Source organism: Notamacropus eugenii, chromosome 1, assembly GCF_028372415.1.
Source record: "Notamacropus eugenii isolate mMacEug1 chromosome 1, mMacEug1.pri_v2, whole genome shotgun sequence".
NCBI lineage: Eukaryota > Metazoa > Chordata > Mammalia > Diprotodontia > Macropodidae > Notamacropus > Notamacropus eugenii.
In genome coordinates this window covers 739750465-739772234 of record NC_092872.1, presented here as the reverse complement: position 1 = coordinate 739772234, position 21770 = coordinate 739750465, and the positions used below count along the sequence as shown (strand labels likewise).

Below are 21770 nucleotides of genomic sequence, written 5' to 3'. Positions count from 1 at the left end.
GTAACTAGATGGCACAGTAAATAAGACTGCTGAACTTGGAGTCGGGAAGAGGAGTTCAAATCCTGCCACGGGTACCTATGAGCTGTCATTTAACCCCTCTTTGCCTCAGTTTCCTCACCTATAAAATGGAAATAATAACAGGATCTTCATTCCAAGGTTATGGTAAGGATCAAATCAAATCATATTTGTAAAGCATTTTACAAAGCTTAAAAAGTTATATAAATGCTAGCTATTCTTATTATTACTGAGATAGCTAGTGGCTCAGTAGATACAGCACTGGGTCTGGGATACTTCCTATCTATGTGACCCCAGGAAAGCACTTAACCTCAGAATGTCCAACAAAAGGATCCACTGAATCCGCTGGAGAAGAAATGGCAAACCACTCCAACATCTTTACCAAGAAAAGCAAATGGAGAGCTAGTCCACAGGACCACTAAGAAAGAGCGGGACAAAAATGACAGAATAACAAAATTATTTGTTTGCTGTTTCCTTCTAACTTCTCATACATCTGTGTATTCATAGATTTCTGTTACATGTTTAAACAGATATAATGAAAATTAATTTTCTTCTAATTGTGCTCTTTGCCCCTCAACATCATTCTGTATGTTTTTGTCTTTCCATCCCTCATCTCTGCCATTTTTTAATGGGACAACAGAATTTCATGATCAGTGATACATGCAATTTTTCCAATCATTTCCCAAAGAAGTTTTAGGCCTGAGGCATCAAACACATGGATGACTCTCTGAATAATACTTCCAAAGGTGGCCTGAACTAGATTAAAATGTAAATGTGAAATGTAAACAAATAAAAATACACTAAAGCAATAATAATGCATTTTAAAACTAAGTCAATTTGCAGCCACTGGGATTCTTACATAAGGTTTAGTGGCCCCTGTTTCTTTCTGAGTTTGATGGTTTGGGGACATATTGGTTGTTTCAAAATTTTCACTTTTTTTTCTTTGTAACATTACAAAGCTATAGACCTCGTAGGAAGATCACCACTCAAAGGGTACAATCACCTACTTTACATGACGTAGCGAAATGTAAGACTGGGATTCAAATCCAGCCTCAACGTGTATTAGCCAAATCATCTATTATTAAGTTACTTCACCTTTCAGCCCCATTTCTTCTTCTATGATAAGGAAATAATAATAAACTACGATGACACAGAATTTTGTCAAGATTTTTTACTCTCTTTGTACAATTTATAGGTATGCGGTTGTTTTCCTTTACCATTTCACTGATTACTAGTTTTAGCAAATTTTTGAGTAACTTTAAAGTGTGTTTAACTCCTCTGGAAATTATCTGTTCATGTATGCTGTCCATTAGGGAATGAACATTAACTACTCAATCGCTAACAATTCTATATTTACCACAAAATTCTCATAAAGTTTCTTTTCTTGGGGGGGCAGGGGGCAGAGCCAAGATGGAGGAGTAGAAGCAGGGATTTGCTTGAGCTATCCCCCCAGATCTCTCCAAATACCTGTAAAAAATGACTCTGAACAAATTCTAGAGCTGCAGAACCCACAAAATGACAGAATGGAACAGATTTCCAGTCCAAGACAGCCTACAGTCTGGAGGGTTGACAGGAAAGTTCTATCACACTGGGCTAGGAGCAGAGTACAGTTCAGCACAGATGGACCAGAGCAGGCTGCAAGAGTCAGAATAATTGGCAGCTGTGGCAATTTCCAGACTTCACAACCCACAAATGCCAAAGGCAACGTAAAAGGTCAGTGGGAAAACTCTTTCTCACCCAGGTCTGAGAAAACCATGGTCTGACCCCATCTCCAGGGTGGAGTAGACAGTGGCGGCAGTAGAGGCAGTAAGAACTGCTTCCAGAGAACCTGGCCGACAGACAGGGTGATCGAGCAGCTGATCAGAGGGGGATTGCAGAGATCTCTTTGCTGGCACCAAGGCAGGATTCTCTTGCTTTGTCCTGCTTAGGTCTGAGTAGCACTCCTGGGGCAAGGAGTGCTGGTGTGGCAGAGTTTGTAGCTGCGGTGGAGGAGGAATCCTCCTAGCAGTTCCAGGGCAGAAGGATGTGCTTGTGGTCACTCAAGGACCAGAACACAGGCCAGGAAAGAAGTAAACACCTCTCCTTTGAACATACCACCTTGAAAGAACTGAAAATTTACAGGCCCCTGGAGGTGTCTCTGAAGGTGGCCACAAAGGACCCTTGAAGTTTGGAACAGGACACCCTACACATTGAAAGCAGAGTCCTACCTTAGCAAAGAGTTAGAGGGGTAAAGTGTTTGCCTGGGAAAATGAGCAAACAGCATAAAAAACTCAGACTATAGAATCTTACTTTGGTGACAAGAAATATCAAAGCATACAACCAGAGGAGGATGGCAAACTCAGGGCTCCTAGAAAGCCTCCAAGAAACATGTAAATTGGTGACAGGTCATGGAAGACCTCAAAAAGAATTCTGAAAATCAAGTAGGAGAGGTAGTGGAAAGACTAGAAAGAGAAATAAGAGTGATGCAAGAAAATCATGAAAAATGAGTCCACAGCTTGCTAAAGGAGACCCAAAAAAATACTACCGTGGAAAACAGACTAGCTAGCCTAAATGGGAAAAGAGGTTCAGGAGGGCAATAAGAAGAGGAATGCCTTGAGGAGCAGAGTGGGCCAAGTGCAGCGGGAGGTCCAAAAGCTCACTTAAGAAAATAATTTCTTGGAAATTGGAAAGGGGCAAATGGAAGCTGATGACCTGTGAAAGGTCAAGAAATTATAAAGAAGAACCAAAAAAAATGAAAAGGTGGAAGATAGTGTGAAGTATCTCATTGGAGAGTGGATCCAGGAGAGACAGTTTGAAAATTGTTGGATTGCCTGAAAGCCATGATCAAAGGAAGAGCCTGGACAGCTTCTTTCAAGAAATTGTCAGGAAAAGCTGCCCTGATGTTCTAGAACCAGAGAGTAAAGTGGAGATTAAAGGAGTCCACAGATAGCCTCTTGAAAGAGATTTCAAAAGGAAAACTCCTAGGAATGTTGTAGCCAGGGTCTGGAGTTCCCTGGTCAAGGATAAGGACATGCAGGCAGCCAGACAGAAACAATTCAAGTATTGTGGAAATGCAGTCGGAATAACACAAAATCTAGCAGCTTCTACATCGAGGGATCAGAAGGCTTGAAGTATGATGCTCTGGAGGTCAAAGGAGCAAGGATTAAAAACAGGAATGACCTACCTGGCAAAACTGAGTATAATACTTCAGGGGAAAAAAAATAAACATTCAGTGAAATGAAGGATTTTCAGGCATTCCTGAGGAAAGGATCAGAGCTGAATGGAAAATCTGACTTTCAGATACAAGAGTCAAGAGAGGCATAAAGGGGTAGATGGGGGGGAGAAATCATAGGGGACTTGTTATGGTCAAACTGTTTGCATTCCTGCATGGGAAGATATTTGTGGCTCACGTGACCTTTCTCAGTGTTAGGGTAGTTGGAGGAAATATATACATAAACATAAATACACATATGTAAACATAAATATATATGTATAGACAGAGAGCACAGGGTAAGCTGAACATGAAGGGATGATAGCTAAAATATAAAGTTGAAGGTTGAATGTATAAGGAGAGAGGCAGAGATGGAATGGGGTGAATTGCCTCACATGGAAGAGGCAAGAAAGAGCTTTTGCAGTAGAGGGGAGGAGGAGAGACATGGAGGAAAGTGTTCTCATCCGATCTGGCTTAAGAAGGGAATGGCATACACGCTCAATTGGGTATCTTACCCTACAGGAAGGCAGAAGGAAGGGAATGGGGGTGAGGGATGATAGAAGGGAGGGCAGACAGGGAGAGGGGTTAGTCAGAAGCAAACACTTCTGAAAATGGATAGGGTCAAAAGAGAGAACAGAATAAAGGGGGGGGCAGAATAGGATGGAGGGAAATGTAGTTAGTCTTCCACAACATGACTATTACAGAAGTGTTTGGCACAACTACACATGTATAATCTACACTGAATTGCTTGCTTTCTCAATGAGGGTGGGTAGGTAGGGAGGGAAGAAGGAAGGGAATTTGGAACTCAAAGTTTTAAAAACAAATGTTAAAAATTGTTTTTATGTGCAACTGGGAAATAAGATATACAGGCAATGAGGTATAGAAATCTATCTAGTCCTACTGGAAAGCCGGAGGGAGAGGGATAAAGAGAGACAGAGGGTATGGGGAGGACAGACTGAGGGAAGGGGTAATCAGAATGCATGCTATCTTGGGGTAGGTGGGAGGGGAGGGATGCAGAGAAAATTTGGAACTTAAAATCTTGTGAAAATGAATGTTGAAAACTAAAAATAAATTAAAGTTTCTTTTATTTTGGATAGCTTGTTTTTCTTGTGAAAAACCCTACTGTTTTCATATAATCAAGTCCATCAATTTTGCCTTCAACAATTTTTTCTATTTATTCCATCCATAATTTTTCTCCACAAGTGAGAAAACTAGATTTATTTTCCTTCTAACTATTTAACTGATATTTTTAAAATGTTTTCTGATCTTTGATCTAGTTGGAAGCAAGGTACAGGACAAAGAGTACACCACTTAATCAGGGTACCGAGATGCAAATAACAATTCTGTCATGGACTCAGCAATAGGACTTTGGACAAATTGGTGGGCCTCAGTTTCTATCTGAAAAAAAGAGGGTCTGATTAGATTAACTATGTCTATAGTTCCTTCCAACTAAAATGCATACAGCCAATCAGTCCTCCAATCTATGCTGAGAGGACATCAACTGTGTAAATACATCTTAAAAATCATTCACAGGATAGTAAATTTTTGTTGTCACTCAATGAAACAAATGTGTGAGATGGACTCCAAAGGAAAAAATAGGATTAAGGAGTAATAATGAAGAAAGATAGCATGGAAAGGGCACGACTCGAAGGAATAAATCTTGAATAGAGAAATATTCCTTTTTCTTACTCTAGGGTTATGGCAGCAAAAAATTCCACGGGACAGGGATACCAGATACAACTTTGTTACTTGTTCCAGAGGATGCCAAGAATTTGTACTCTATGGGCCACAAAAGTACAACGTGTCAATATCTTCAGTAAACAGCCTAAAAATGAAGACCAGACCTCTTCCCTAGGTAAGAATTAAGCACTCCAAGGTCATCATTTTTGAAGTGTTGTTTGGATGATTGTAACGTGCATTCATTGTTTTCCATTTGCCTCAAACAAAGCTCTCAGTCATTTTTTTCTAACCAACGAGCAAGCTTTGTAAAGTCTTGCTATAGTAGTATCCATGGTAGGGATTTCACTAACCAGAAGTCTGCTGCCACCTTTCACTATGCAATTCCTTGTCCATATTATTTATTTAAAAAAAAAAAAAATTCCCTATAGGAACCTACTATAGAAGTACTATAGGAACGTCAACTTTTTCAACCAAAGAAATTCCCGTTTATCAGTATTCTTTATTTGTTGCTGTCAAGGACATAATTCTACCCAAGGAGACTCCATTTTTTTTAAAAGACAATAGTGACCAGCCTCATAGATAAAACATAACCATCAACTGTTTCTCTTACTGAACCACCTAAGACACTCTAATTCCTGACAAAATAAATTATTTTACTTTCTTCCCCATTAAGTTAGATCCACTCTAATATTCTTGATGATAACTAATCATCATGCCTGATATTACCAGGGGACTTACCAGCCTTGAGTGTTCCGGACTCCGATAGAATGTGAATAAGCATCCAAATCTGAACTATTAACTTGGGTCTGCCTTGAAAGGGATTTTGAGAGCTGGCTAGTCTTGTGATGTGTACAATTAAAAAATTCTTTTTTATCTGGTAATGGTATAATGGCCAATTCTTGAGGAGCTGGTTCCAGTGGCACAAGAGATGTTGACTCTGAGGCACATATGTTAACATTCAATGAACCATTAAGTCTTGTTCTAGCACCACTGTCCAATGCATACTGTCCTTTCTTTAAGGTCTCACCATTCAGCCTGGCATTAGAAGCCTTGGGAGAGAGAGTTATGTGAAGATAAGAGATTGCTCTTTGTTTTGGAGATGAAGATAAAGAAAGGGTAGGTGACAATTCTCCCCCGGGAGCTGGGGAGTCTGGATGGACAGTGATGGTAGACTCTGCTTCAACATCGGCCACATTAGAAGAAGGCATTTTTTGCTTCAGCTGATCCTCCTCTCCTGCTGTACTACCCTTATGTTGAGAAAGAGGAGTCTGTGAGAAGTATCCAGGACCCACCTTGTTATCTGCAGGTGGGACATTCCTAGGCTGATAACATTTTGCTTGTTCCTCAGGGGAAACGGGAGAAGGAAATTCAGCAACAATGTTTACACCTTTCTCACTTACTTCAAGTGACTTGGGACTCAATCCTCTGGCACAGTCTTGGTTGTCAGAAAGCTGACTCTCCTTGATATTGAACTGAGGTTCAGTAGTAGTTTGAATAGTTGGTGGTGCTGGGGGCTCTTTCTCTTGAAAATTTTTTGTGGCAGCAGATAAATCAAAGGACACCTGATCATGCTGATTTCCTGTGAGCACTGGATCTTTCCTTAGGCTGTTCACCAGTGTTCTATTTGAAGTAGGAGGAGGGCTCTTGGACCTCAACGTGGCAGATATCTGTGCAACAATGGGAGGGCTTTCTCTCTGATCAGCTTGGACCACAACTGGAGCATCAGAGAAGCATCGGGAACATTTGAGGGCCTCAGAGCAGAATCCAGAGTGTGGACGAGATGGAAGATTGATGGGTTCTTGACAGGATACAGTGGTAGGTTCCACCAATCCCACTAGCTGTGTCTCCATCTCTTCATGGAATGACCGTGGAGTCCCCCTGTTAACATAATGAGACTCAGAAGCGGAACTTGGAAATGGCTGGTGACTTCCTGGCCTAGAAAAGCTCCATGCTTTTGACTGAGAGGTTTGGAGAGTTGACTTTGCATGCCTGCCACACTGCGTACTCCAAGGTGCTGCTGACGGTCTTTCGCTCATCTCTGGAGACTCACTGGATCTAAAATCTTGAGAAGGGCCACCAAATTGTTCATTAGGCATAGTTCTGAAGCAGTCTTTTTCATGAGCCTCTATAAAGACATGATCACATAATGTTGAGATATTTTTTATCCTCACTGGACACGGTAAGTCCTAAGAAAATAAAAAAGCTTTGTTAAAGTAGTTCCAAACCACTATGTGAAAAGCAATTTAATCTCTAAAATATGGCATGACTACAATGAACAATTCCCCACACAAAAGAAAAAGTGAGGCAAGACAGACCACAAGTATATGAGCTTTGAAAGACCAGGCCCTACTCCTAACACTAGAAGAGATCAAAGGCTTATAGAACTAAAGGTGGAAGGACCTTAGAGATCATCTAGTTTAAAACTGTCATTGTACAGAAAGAAGAAATGAAGGGTTTCCCCAAGACCACAGTGGTAGGAAGAAGCACATCCAAGGTTCCAAATCAGCTCACCTATGCATCTCACTCCCAAAACAGTGATCTTTCCACTACAGGGCTGATCTGGTAACTAAAGGCAAAGTTGCAGAGCCAAATCTGGCCTCAAATTAGAAAAATTTCCCCAAAATTCTTAACCTAGAGTCTATAAACTTTTTTTTTCATATTTGATAACCATTTCAATTGAACTGCCTTCTTTTGTAATTCTATATACCTTTTCTTCTCTATGTATTTAAAATTATTATTCTGAGAAGGGTCCATAGACTCATAGAAGAGTCAAGGACTCAAAAAAAGATCAAGAACCTCTGCTAGATCCAGAATTTTACAAGAAAAAATAACTGACCACATCTTACTCTTCAGCCTACAGAAAACAATTAAGAATTGGACCAACCATGACTACCTAATGATGAAAATTTGGACAATGTGAAAGAAGAAGACTTGGAGATGACCTTCTTCATCAGCAAAAAGGAATAAAACCAATCAGAAAGAGGTGAGAAGGGGTGGTGTCAAGTCAACAGAGTAGAAGGAGTATTCCCCTCCCAAAAATTTTAAGGCATCAAAGTGAATTCTGGAGCAACATAGACAACAAGAAGTTGAGATGAGACATTGTTCCCTCCCAAGGCAACTCAGGAGTTTGGAAAGAGAGGCCTATGACACAGGGATGGGGGCTGGCCCAAAGCACATGTGATGCCTATACCAACTGGGGGCCTTGGAGGTGGCAGAGGCAGTTTCAAGAGCTCCCAAGGCTCAGAGACAGAGATTACAGGAAATACCAGGCCAAGCAATGACCACAGGACTAGGAGCTCTTTGGCAACTCCACCACCTAATACCCTGTCCCGAGTTGCAGCTCCAGGGCAGAGAGGAGTGCTGGAGCTTGCTAGGACCCTTCCTAGAGAAGGACCAATGCACAGAACAAAAAAGCAGTGACATGAAAGAGACCCAATAAGGTTAAACTACTTATATTCCTATATGGGAAGATGATACATAAAACTCCAAAGAATGTTATCATTACTAAGACAGGTGGAAGTTTATGTAGAGAAAGGGGGCACAGCAGTAAGTCAATTATGTTGGGAGGACCAAAAAAAGTGAAATGGTGAGAAAGTGAAATGCACTAGGAGAAGGGAGAAGAGAAAGAAACAATGGGAGAAATAATTTCACATAAAAGAGGCATGTAAAGAAGAGTTTATAATAAAAGGGAAAAAGAGGGGGATGCTTGAAGCCTACTTTCATCTGAACTTGTTTAGAAAGGGAAGACTAGGACCTGGCTCTGAGGTCCAGCAGCAGCAGTGGCCGATCCTTCTTCCAGATGAGCACCTCTAACATGACTTTGCTGTGCGTCCTTTCCCAGGTGGCAGGCACAGGACCAGGCCTGGCCAGAGGTCTACACAGCAGCCTCTTCTCCACCTCTTCCTACAAGTATGTAAATGTGAAGGAACCCACCATGGATATGAAGTCTGTGACTGACCGGGACGCTGCTGCGGACGGAGCTCTTCCGAGGCTTGAGGATGATTCTGAGTTACCTGTCCCAAGAGCCCGCCACCATCAACTATCCATTGGAGAAGGGCCCTCTGAGCCCACATTTTCAAGGGGAGCATGCCTTGAGGCGGTACCGTTCAGAAGAGGAGCGGCGTATTGCTTGCAAACTCTGTGAGGCTGTCTGCCCAACCCAGGCCATCACCATGGAGGCTGAGCCCAGGGAGGACAGCAGCCACAGGACCACACGCTTCAACATTGACATGACCAAGTGTATCTACTGTGGCTTCTGCCAGGAATCCCGCCCCATGGATGCCATCGTGGAGGGCCCCAACTGAATTCTCCACGGAGACCCATGAGGAGCTGCTTTACAACAAGGAGAAACTTCTGAATAATGGGGACAAGTGGGAGGCCGAGATTGCTGCCAACATCCAGGCCGACTTCCTGCACCGGTGAGGCTGAAGCTGCCGGCCACCCCCTTCCCACCCAGTCCTGGCCAAGGGCACCTGCCCCCTCCCCTGTCTGGGCCCCCAGAACAAAGCCTGCAAACCTAGAAAGAAAAAAAAAGAAAGAAAGGGAAGACTACACATACATATTCAGTTGAATATGGAAATATATTCTACCCCATTAGGAGAAGAAGTGATAAGAAAGAAAGCAGATTAAGAGAGCCAGAGGTCTGAAAACAGACTTTTGAGGAGGGACAGTGTAAAAAGAGAGAAAGAGAAGGATAATCAGAAGAAAATAGGATGGAGGAAAAATACACAGTAATCCTAATTGTGAACACAAATGGGATGAACTCACCCATAAAATGGATGAGAAATGAGGATCCAACAATACATTGTTTACAATAAACACATTTGAAAACAGAAAAACGCACAGAATTAAAATAAGGGGCTGCAGGAGAATCCATTATGTTTCAGCTGAAATTTAAAAAAAAAAAAAGGCAGGGGTAGCAAGCATCTCATAGAAAAGGCAAAAAGAGACCTAATTTAAAGAGATCATCAGGAAACTACATTTTGGTAAAAGGAAATGAAGTAAAATCAATTCTAAATATATGCACCAAATGGCATAACATCCAAATATTACAGGAAAAGTTAAATGAGTTGAGGATAAAGAGGATAAAGACACTGAAAATATATCAGTGGCAGACTTCAATTTATCCCTCTGACAACTACATAAATCTAAACAAAAAAATAAGAAGTTAAGGAATAAGAAATTTAGAAAAGTTAGATATGACAGACCTCTGGAGTGAATGGGAATAGAAAGGAGTGTATTTTTTTTGGTTGCACATGCAGCATGATACGTTAGCAAAAACTGAACATGTATTAGAATGTAGAAACCTCGCAAATAAATGCAGCAAAAAAGAAATATTAAATGCACCCTTTTCAAGCCAAAATATAATAAAAACTACATTTTATAAAGGGCCTTGGAAGCATGGATTAAAAATTCATTGAAAACTAAATAATCTAATCCTAAAGTAGGTCAAAGAACAAATAAAAAAAACCAATAATTTCACAAAGATAACAAAAACAATGAGACATCATACCAAAATTTGTGGGAGGCAGGCAAAGTAGAACTTATGAAAAAACATATGTTTAAATGCTAACATCAATAAAAAAGAAAAAGATCAGTAATTTGGATACGCAACTCAAAAAATTAGAAAAAATAAATATACCCCAAAAAATGCTAAAATAGAAACACTGAAAATAAAAGAAGAAATTAATAAAATTTAAAGTTAAAAAGAGAACTAAAAAATAAGAGGCTGGTTTTATGAAACAAAAATGGTAAAATAGATAAACCAATGGTTTAATTTGATGGGGGGAAAAGGAAATCAAATCACTGGTATCAAAAATGAAAATGATGAATGGACCACCAATAAAGTTGAAACTAAAGCAATGTGTAGGAGCTACTTTGCCCAATTATATGCCAATAAATTGATCATTTAAGTAATATAGATGAATATTTACAAAAAAATATAAGTTGCCCAGATTAGAAGAGGAAATAGAATACTTAAATATTCTTACCTTGAAAAAGAAAGTGAACAAGCCATTAATGAGCTCCCTAAGTAAAAGTCCCCAGGAGCAGATGATTTACAAGTGAGTTTTTCCTAATATTTAATTCCAATACTATATAAAACTATTTGGAAAAAAAGAGATAAAAAAGGAGTCCTATCAAATTACTCCTATGACACAAATATGGTTTTGACACCCAAACCAGGAAAAGTAAAAACAGAGAAAGAAAACTGTAGGTTAATTTTCAAAAATGAATATTAATGCAAAAATTTTAAATAAAATACTAGTAAGGGGACTACAGCAATATATCACAAAGATCAAATACTCTGATCATGTGGGATTTATGCCAGGAATAAATAAAGGGACTGGCTCAATATTAGAAAAACTAGAAGTATAACTGACCATATCAATTACAAAAACAGCAAAAACCAATTATGTCAACAGATTCAGAAAAAAACTTTTGACAAAATGCACCACCTATAAAAACACTAGAAAGCATAGGAATAAATGGAGGTTTTCTTAAAATGATAAGTAGCATTTATGTAAAAGCAAGAACAAGTATTATCCATAATGGGGATAAATTAGAAACGTTCCCAATAATATGAGGGGTAAAGCAAGGATATCCATTATTACCATTATCAGTCAATACTGTACCAAAAATGCTAGCTAAAGAAATAAGACAAGAAAAAGAAATTGAAGGAATAAGAATAAGCAATAAGGAAACAGAATTATGACTCTGAAAACAGTATGAAGGCATGAGAACCTTAGGGAAGCAACAACCAAAGGAGCTAAAACAACTGGGAATTTTAGAAAAGTTATAGGATATTAAATAAACATACACAAATCACTGGCATTACAGCAGGAGGAGATGGAAAGAGAAATTCCATTTTAAAAAAAACTGCAGACATTATAAAATACTTGCCAAGACACACCTAGGAACTCTACTAACAAAATTACAAAACACTTTTCACACAAGGATAGATCTAAACAATTGGAGAAATATTAATTGCTCATGACTGGCCACGCCAGTATAATAGAAGTGACAATTCTACCGAAATTAATTTACCAATTCAGGGCCAGACCAATCAAACTACCAAAGAATTATTTTGTAAAGCTAGAAAAAATAATAAAAAAATTCATCTGGAGAACAAAAGGTCAAGAATATCAAGGATAGCAATGAAAAAGCTGTAAAGTTGTAAAAGAAGGCAGCGTTACGTTACCAGATTACAAACTATATTACAAAGGGTAACCATCAAAACAATCTGTTACTGGTTGAGAAAAATGGTGGATCAGTGGAACAGATTAACTAATCTATAGATCAGTTATAATCAATACAGAGTAGTAAATGACCAAGGTAATTTACAGTTGGACAAATTCTGGCAAGTTGGATAAATCCAGAATAAATCCTGGCAAAATTCCACCATAGAACAAAAACTGCTAGACAGTAGTTTGGCAGAAACTAGGCAAAGATCAGTAACTCTCACTGTACACCAAAATAAGCTCAAAATAGGTGCATGATTTAAACATAAAGCTTGATTATAAGTAAAGTAAGGGAGCACGGAAAAATTTACCTGTTACATTTATGGATATAGGAAGAGTATATGACCAAACAAGAAACAGAGAAGATCAAAGGAAGAAAAATGGATCATATGAATACAATTTTAAAAGTTACTGCATGAACAAAATACAGCTACAATTACGAGGAAAGCAAGAAATTGGGGGGATGAGGAATGAATGTTTTATAAAATAAATAATTTTTTTTAAATTAAGTAAAAGCTGTGAAAAGGCAAGCTGTCAAAAATTATTGTGTGTCTCTCCAGCCATAGAGTGGCTCTTCCCATAGTCATCCTTCATTTTCCAGACTTAGCCACCATCCCTTCCCCATCCTCCACTTTTCAGCTCCCTTGTATACTTTGTCTATCCCCCATAAGAATGCAAGATCCTTGAGGGAAAGAACTGACCTTTTTTGAGGAGTAGGGGCAGGGGAACTGTATGTATAACACCTAAGCTTAATAAATGTAGGTTGACTGGCAACTAAACATCAAACTGTACCAAAAGTAAAACAAATGCAATCTAAATTCATCGAAAATCGTAACATCAGTTAGGATCAGAGAAATTAGTAAATTGCCTGAAATCAACACAGAACTGTCAGTCCAGCTCCATACACTTCAGTGATTCCCACTGCATCTAGAAGCCAAGATCAACTTCTCTGATGGGATTAGCTGAAAACCCTCCCCAGCATGGGCTCCCTTCCATAATGCCACAAGAATGGACCTCTCACTGGGCTTCACACAAAATATCCCACCTGATCCATCTCTGCCTCTTCAAATCTCCAAGTTCAGTCTGCCAGCCATAAGCATTTATGAAGCACTTACTCTGTGCCACACACTGCACTAAGCACTTACCACAGCCCCTGTCTTCCAAGAGCTTACATTCTAATGGGAGGAGATAACACATAAAGAGGCAGTACACTCACACAAGGGTGGGAGTTCATGAAGTCCGGAGATTGAGGGATTACTGTCTGGGCCCTTCCCCAAAATGGAGGTTCAACTCACCAATTGGAGAAGGGGCCTGCAGATATAGAGGGAGAAGACAGCTAAGGCACAATGATATGAAAAGAGGGATGGATAGTCTCTGGGCTCTTTCCCCAAAATGGAGATTCTGGGGACGATGATGACATCCAACATTTAAATTTTATGTACTATGTGCCAGGCACCATGCTAAGGACTTTACAAATATTTTCTCATTTGATCCTGACCACAACAAACCTGTGAGGTAGGTGCTATTGTTATTCCCATTCTACAGGTGAAAAAACTAAGGCAAACAGAAGTTAAGTATTGCCCACTAGCAAGTGCCTGAAGCTGGATTTGAATTCAAGTCTTCCTGATTCCAAGTCCAACACTCCATCTATTGTGCCAGCTAGTGATAGATGCCAATCCAGAGAGTTTAGTTCAAATGTCACTGCCTTCACAATGCCCTTCAAGATTTCCATAGCTACTACTGCCTCTCCCACCCCACCTCCAAATTAAACTGTATTTTGTATATTTTTCTGTGTCTACATACTTAGCCTCAATTCCTCCAATAAAATGTCAGCTCACTACCAGCAGGAATGGCTTTCCCCCTTTTTATCTCCAGTGCCTGGAAAAGTGCCTGGCATAGAGTGATCACCTTCTAAATACTTGGAACATCAGTTATTTAAATGAAGGGCATCCTCACCCAGCCTGGGTTCTCCTGCATACCTGGAATAAGTCCAGTGGCCTCCCACACTCAAAGAAGTGGGCCTTGATCTCTTCCACCTTCCTCAGGTCGGCTTCATCCAGTTCTGTCATGACGTCCCCACAGTCAGTAGCCAAATTAAACTTTAGATTCCAAGCTGTGAAGACAGCATTATAACAATGGAGATAAGAAATAACTACAGGAATCCAACTAGATTTCAGGGTTTCATTTTCTTTCTATTATGATGAAAAAATTAGCAGCTCCCATATTCAATCATGAAGACCTACCTCCCACAGGGTCTGCTGTTTTGGAAGACAATCATTGCAACTGAGGAGGAAACTATCAGTGAGGAGACAGACAAATTGGTCACTGCTCCACAATTTATACCCTGAGTGTCAGACAGTTTAGCTGAGACTCATTCACTACTGTGTCTGAAGCAGGATCTGAACTCAGGCCTACCTGACACAAGAACAGGTTCTCTCTCCCCACTAAAGGACCATGGATGTCTCCCCAACCAAGAAGTATGTGCTCAGAAAACACAAATTAGCTGAGGTGAAGGACACTGTGATGATTAATGACTAGTCTTGGTCCTGGAGAAAAAGCTGAGGGACTAGAGAGAACACCAGCAGTCTGTCAAGGTTTTCTGCCTGTGTTCCTTCACCACCAGGGGGCGTTCAGCTGGGATTGAGTGGGAAAGGGATTAGGAAATGACTGTGGTCTATGGTTAAAAAAACAAAAGTTATCACTAAAACAAACTGAATTAAAGCATATAGATATAGCTACAGATATAAACACAGAGTTGATCTGCTCTACTAGTCATTTAATTGGCCAAAAATATCTTCAGTCCACTACCTGAAAATGTTTCTTTCATGACACATGTGAGGCCTGAGACTCTACCAAATAGGCATTTACTTGGGTTGCCAAATATTCCTTTAAAATCTAAGTACCTCTGAATTTCAGAATACAGCCAATGCCTGTCATCAGGAGGTGACGGGGCAGGTGAGCTCTTACCACGTGCGCGTACCCTGCACTCCTCTTCCTCAGCATTCCGGAGCATCTGCGTGGCTAAGTTCCCTGGGGTATCACACGTCAGGAGATGCTGCACATGGGCAGCCAAGGAATCATCACTGCTGCAGCCATCATCACTATCGGAAATGACCTCTCTCTCTCGGATATCTCCCATGTGCACGTGGGCTGGGATATTGGGCAGGTACCCAAAAAAGGAATCAGAAACAGCATCCCAAATGTAAGAAACTCTCACATCACTGGAGTCACTGCTCAAACTGCTGCTTGTAAAAGGCATCACAGGCACTGACATTTCATCCCCAATGCAGGCACTACTTCGGCCATGCTCACATCTCGACATTGACTGAACTGTTTCATACTGTCTAAGCGTCTCCTTCAAAGCCTCTCTAGCCTTCCTCTTCATTTCCTGAACAGAAGTTTTCCCAGTATCTCTCTGGGAAGTGAAATGATTGACTGTGCTAGTCTCCACCTTTGTAAAAGGGGTCACATTTTCATTCCATGTTAACCTTTGGGAAAGTCCCACGGGGGCCTTACCCAGAGGGGCCTCCCTGCTGTCATCCAGCCTGCTGAGCCGAGGAGATGCAACATCAGGGTAAAGAAATGGGGAATTACTAACCCGCTTCCGTGCAATATTCTCAGCCTCCACCAGGAGTGTGTAGAGCCTTTTATCTGTTTCTGATTTACTTTCAGATGTCTCCTTAATGTCTGAAAGTGCGGGTTTACCTTTCTTCCCATCTTTATCCACAGACACAGGTGTTCGTTTAATGTCAGAAAGTGGTGGCTTGTCTTTTTTCCCACCTTTATCCACAGACACAGGTGTAGGTGTAGGCAAAGGTACAGCATGGGCACGATCTTCAAGGAGATGGGAATCCCAATGATCTATCAGCCTCTGGACACGTTCAGAAACGATTTTGAAATTCTCTTTATAACAGGAAGTAGTAGAGGGAATGGCTGGTGGTACTGATTTCTCTTCAGCTTGCTCAGACTTAGGGAAAATCTCTGGGGTACTCTCAGAGGCCTGCTCCTCCTGTTGCTGATAAGTACTCTCAACCTGACTGACAGTTTTCTCCTGGGATTCTAGATGCCATGATGTCCCAGAGGGAACTGGTAAATCTCGGTGTGAACAGGACTCCACAGGGATGGACCAGCTGACATGAGAAATGCCAGAATTAAAGTTGGAACGTACTAAAAGGGAAAAAGAATTTTTTTTTAAAGTACTAGATATTAAAAGTAAAGAGACTGTGTGTGTATGTGTGTGTCTCTGCGTGTGTATGTGTGTGTGTATTCTCAGGATACTGACCACTGTTTACACTCAAAACCTTAGCATTTATTTATACATAAACATGGAAAAACACTGCTATGCAGCAGTCCTGGGACCAGTATTTTCTCAGACATGCTCCTGGAAATTTCAAAACCACTACTGGACTAACCTAGAAGCCAAGAAATGACACAGAGTATGGGATCCAGTAACAGCCACTCACAGAGATGGAGGAAGATGAAGAGGGTGAGGAAGCATTACAGCTGACTCCTTCTCCACAAACTTCTCCAAAAACATCTACAAAATGTACCAGAATGAATCCTGATGACAATATACAGAAAATTTGTCCCACCCAGCTGGGCTGAGACCTAGACAAGGAGGTCTGTGAATACTGGAGACAGGATTAGACCAGGACCACACACCCAGGGAGAGGCAATGTCCTGGAGCAAGAGGAGGTTCAAGACCCATCCAGAGGTGTCACAGAGGAGACCAGGCAGTGCTATGTGCCCAGTATCCAGGTCTGGGTCACAAATCCAGAGTAGAATGGGAAGGAGACCTGCACACAAGGATGACATTCCTAAGCAGGGAGGCCCTATGTGGTGTTCAAGAAAGAAGGAAGTTCGGAAGTCATTAATAGCAGGGGGGCTCAGACCCCAGAAGCTGAGCAGAATCCCAGCCCACAAAGGAAGGAAGGAAGGGAGGGAGGGAGAGAGGGATTAAGTTTCTACAATGTGCTAAACACTTAACAAATATTATCTCATTTGATCCTCACAAAACCTTATCCAAGCAACAAACTCTCTGAAAATTCAAATGAACCAAATTCCATAAGGCAATAATATTAAAACAAACTCAAAAGTCTAAAAAAGTGGAAGAAAACGTAAGATATCTCATAACTAAAACAGGCATGGTGAAAAACAGATTGAGGGGAAAAAATTTTTGAATCAATGGACTATCTGAATTCTATGATTGAAAAAGAAAAAAAGCCTAGACTATTTTAAGAAATCTTAAAAGAAAACTGTCCAGCTTTCTTAGAAGCAGAGGGCAAAGAGGAAATAGAAAGAACCCCAAGATGAAAACTCCCAGAAATATCACAGAAAAAACCCAGAGTTTCTAGGCCAAAGAAGTTTTGCCAGCATCTAGAAAGAAAGAATCCAAGTACTGAGGAGCCCCAGTCAGTATTCCAGACAGTTCAACAGATCCCACAACAAAGGGGCAAAGAACCTGGAATCCAATATTCCAGAAGGTAACAGACATGGACTTCAACCAAGAATAACCTACCCAGCAAAACCAAACATAATCCCACAGAGGGGGAAAGGGACCTTTAATAGAATGGCAGACAAGAATTTCTGGTGAAAAGATCAGACCTGAGCAGAAAATCAGAAAGATAAATGCAAGAATCAGAAGAAATCTAGAAAAGTAAATATATTTAAACAACTAGAAGTAACTAAACAATGATGCTGATGTTCTAAAACATGGAGAGAAGACACAAAGTTCCTTTCAAAATACTAATGTCTTCAAAGGTCAAAGAGTAAAGAAAAATAAACTCAGGCAGGGTGTGGCTTCTGTTTTCTGAGTTTTGACAAAAAAGAAAAGGGAGGATGGAAAAGAAAACATTAAGGAAAAAAATGAGAAAGAAGTGAAAGAAAATGACTACTTTGCATAAAGGGAGGACACAAGAAGAACACAGAGATATGGAGGAAGGGAGGGAGTCATTTAATAAATATTTTAAACTGAACTTATGGTATTAGAAGCAGTCAGGTGATACAGTGGCTAAGAGTACTGAATTTGGAGCGGAGTAGAAAGACACACATATGCTAGCTCCGAACCCACAGACCATAAAATACCTGTAAAGAAGAACTCCCAACAAATTCTAGAGCAGCAGAAGCCACAGAACAATGGAGCAGAGGAGATTTCTGTTCCAGAGAGCTCTGAAAACCTCTCACAAAAGGTCCGTCGCGCCCTGGACCAGGAGCTGAGCCCAGCTCTGCCTTGGCCGCGCGGCACTGAGAGGAGCGGATATGAGCAGGCCTGATTCAGGGACGGAATCTCCAGCAGCCGCGCAGGTCCCTCCACTCACGGGCCCCAAAGGTTGTGAGAGGGTCTTCTCAGCTTGCCAAGAGGGGAGTGGGGTGCCCCCATAACTCAGGCCCCCTCGGGAGGCAGCAGCAAAGGCAGGAGCAGACCAGAGCTCCCCAAGCAGGCAGGAGCCCCAATCCATTGTTGAAGGTTTCAGGATAAACCGCCTGAGAGAACTGAACCCCATGTGGTGGCCCTGCCCCCCACCTGAGCAGCTGAACTTAATCTCACACTGAATAGCAGCCCCGCCCCCACCAAAAGCCCTGAGGCTAGGAAGCAGCATTTGAATCTCAGACCCCAAGTGCTGGCTGGGAGGATCTGGAGGCAAAGTGGGCGTGAAGAGAATACTCAGAAGTCAAGTCACTGGCTGGGAAAATGCCCATAAAAGGGAAAAAAAATAAGACTATAGAAGGTTACTTTCTTGGTGAACAGGTATTTTCTCCCTTCCTTTCTGATGACGAAGAACAATGCTTACCATCAGGGAAAGACACAACAGTCAAGGCTTCTGTATCCCAGCCCACCCAATGGACTCAGACCATGGAACAGCTCACAAAGGATTTTGAAAATCAAGTTAGAGAGGTGGAGGAAAAACTGGGAAGAGAAATGAAAGAAAAGCATGAAAAGCAGGTCCACACCCTGCTAAAGGAGACCCAAAAAAATGCTGAAGAAAATAACACCCTGAAAAATAGGCTAACTCAACTGGCAAAAAGAGGTTCAAAAAGCCAATGAGGAGAAGAATGCTTTCAAAAGCAGAATTAGCCAAATGGAAAAGGAGGTTCAAAAGCTCACTGAAAAAAATAGTTCTTTCAAAATTAGAGTGGAACAGATGGAGGCCAATGACTTTATGAGAAACCAAATCACAAAACAAAACCAAAAGAATGAAAAAATGGAAGATAATGTGAAATATCTCATTGGAAAAACAACTGACCTGGAAAATAAATCCAGGAGAGACAATTTTAAAATTATGGGACTACCTGAAAGCCTTGATCAAAAAAAGAGCATAGACATCAACTTTCATGAAATTATCAAGGAAAACTGCCCTGAGATTTTAGAACCAGAGGGCAAAATAAGTATTCAAGGAATCCACAGATCACCACCTGAAAGAGATCCAAAAAGAGAAACTCCTAGGAACATTGTGGCCAAATTCCAGAGTTCCCTGGTCAAGGGGAAAATATTGCAAGCAGCTAGAAAGAAACAATTCAAGTATTGTGGAAATACAATCAGGATAACACAAGATCTAACAGCTTCTACATTAAGGGATCGAAGGGCGTGGAATAGGATATTCCAGAAGTCAAAGGAACTACAACTAAAACCAAGAATCACCTACCCAGAAAAACTGAGTATAATACTTCAGGGGAAAAATTGGTCTTTCAATGAAATAGAGGACTTTCAAGAATTCTTGATGAAAAGACCAGAGCTGAAAAGAAAACTTGACTTTCAAACACAAGAATGAAGAGAAGCATGAAAAGGTTAAATATTCCCCATTCTTCTAATGGTTCCCAAACAATTATTGCTTCTTCTTGCACATTGCCAATAGAAAGATTTGGAGATTCCTGCACCTCATGTCTCCTCTTTTGGACAAACTGATGTGAACATCAGACTCTTTCTCCTTCCTATCCATGTAGTCCTTGAAGACCATTGTTTATCTTCTGGACCAAGATACAATTTGCCAAATTCTTGGACTTCATCTCTGCTATTCTAGACTGAGTGGACAATCCAGAGACAGATCATCCAGAGGAGGGCAATCAAGATCATGCATATTGTTCCCTATTAAGATTTGTTGAATTTACAGGAAATTTCAGCTTGGAGAAAACAAAAGACTTAATGGAAGAACATGGTAGACTTCAAGAATTTGAATAGTTGCTGTGTACAAGAGGAATTAGTATGGTTCTACTTGGTCAGAGAGGGCAGAACTAGCAGAAAATTTGGTTTTGAAATCAAGAGAAACTTCCCAATGACTAAAGCTATTCAAAAGTAGATTGAGTTGATAGAGAAAGAAGTAGATTACTCCCAATGGAAATGTTCCAACAGGGAAAGTAGTGTGACTATCTATAAGCTATATTGTACTAGGGATTCTTGTTCAGATAGTGATTGAATGTCAGGGTCTCTGAAGTCCTTTCTAGAGCTCATATTCTGTGATTCCATGAAATGCTTATACCTATGTGATCTCCAACACTTCAACTACAAGAGGTCAAACACAATCCATTGCTTTTAGTGCCTGACTATAGAGCAATCTTTATCCTTTGTCTGAATTCAGCATGCTCATGCTCTGAGCCTATAGCACAAATTAATCCTAAACCCAATTCCCTAACTTTGAAGAGGCTAGTATTGATTGACACAAAATGCAGGGAGCAACTGACTCACCTGTTCTTACTGTGGGAAAGAAAGCCTCATAGGGTAGTATGAATGGAATCATTAGCTTCAAATCTTTTTCTCTTTTGGTAACTTTCTCAGCTAGGTGAGCTTATACAACTGCCTTCAGGGAAACTTAAAATACTATTTTGGTAGTTAAAGTGGAGAAAGGAACTGATTTTAAATGTCTCCTAATAGTGAAATAAAAGAAAAGTTTGAGAGGACAAAAAAAAAAAAAAAAAGAGTACTGAATTTGGACTCAGAAGTCCTGAATTCAAAATGACACTCAGACACTCTGAACAAGTCAATTCATCTCTCTGCCTCCATTTCCTCATCTGCAAAATAACACTAAGCACCTACTTAAGAGGGTTATTAGGAGAATAAAATTAGATAACATAAGTAAAGAATTATGCGAATATCACATAAATGTTATATAAATGCTAATTATTATTGTAATTACTATTATCTCCAAAAAAGTATCATTTACAGGAGCAACTACTACTTAGAATCAGAGCATGAGGGAGAGAGAGCTTGGACTAGAAAGAGGAAGAAAGAAAAAGAACAAATCCAAGAGCCAAATGAAAGGAAGGATAGACTCCTTTTCTATTAGACTGGCTTTTAGTATGTGTTTGGAGAGAGAGAGAGAGAGAGAGAGAGAGAGAGGCAGAGAGAGAGACAGAGACAGAGAGAGAGCGAGAGAGAGCAAGAGAGCATTATTATTATTATTGCTGGTATTTAGTTTTCAGCATTCACTTTTATAAGATTTTGAGTTCTAAGCTCTTCTCGCTCTTCTTCCTGGTCTTCTGTAGTTGGCTATACTCTTTACGTTTTTTCTACATAATTCTCGGTGATGGCCGAGTCTTCTCACACCTGCATGTCTCTGTTGCCCTTCCTTGTGTAGTGTGAGACACCCCCCACTATACACATTCACTCATACACACACACACTCATACACACATAGAAGTCTTCTTGTATGAGG

General features: G+C 40.5%; 1 protein-coding gene and 1 pseudogene across 12 annotated transcripts in view; one reads left to right on the top strand and one right to left on the bottom strand.

The window, feature by feature from the left end:
- ALMS1 (ALMS1 centrosome and basal body associated protein) overlaps positions 1-21770 on the bottom strand; it is a 146890-nt gene that overhangs the window by 60561 nt on the left and 64559 nt on the right. For 9 of the 12 annotated variants that reach the window (XM_072629039.1, XM_072629101.1, XM_072629163.1 and 6 more), the window contains exons 6-8: positions 15091-16290; positions 14103-14236; positions 5624-7071 (exon numbers count right to left, since the gene is read on the bottom strand). In XM_072629039.1, coding sequence (XP_072485140.1) covers positions 5624-7071; positions 14103-14236; positions 15091-16290 — 2782 coding nt within the window. The remainder of the gene's footprint in view (positions 1-5623; positions 7072-14102; positions 14237-15090; positions 16291-21770) is intronic. The other 3 variants (XM_072629530.1, XM_072629740.1, XM_072629815.1) reach the window with 3 other exon arrangements.
- On the top strand, positions 8670-9339 carry LOC140518098 (NADH dehydrogenase [ubiquinone] iron-sulfur protein 8, mitochondrial pseudogene; annotated as a pseudogene).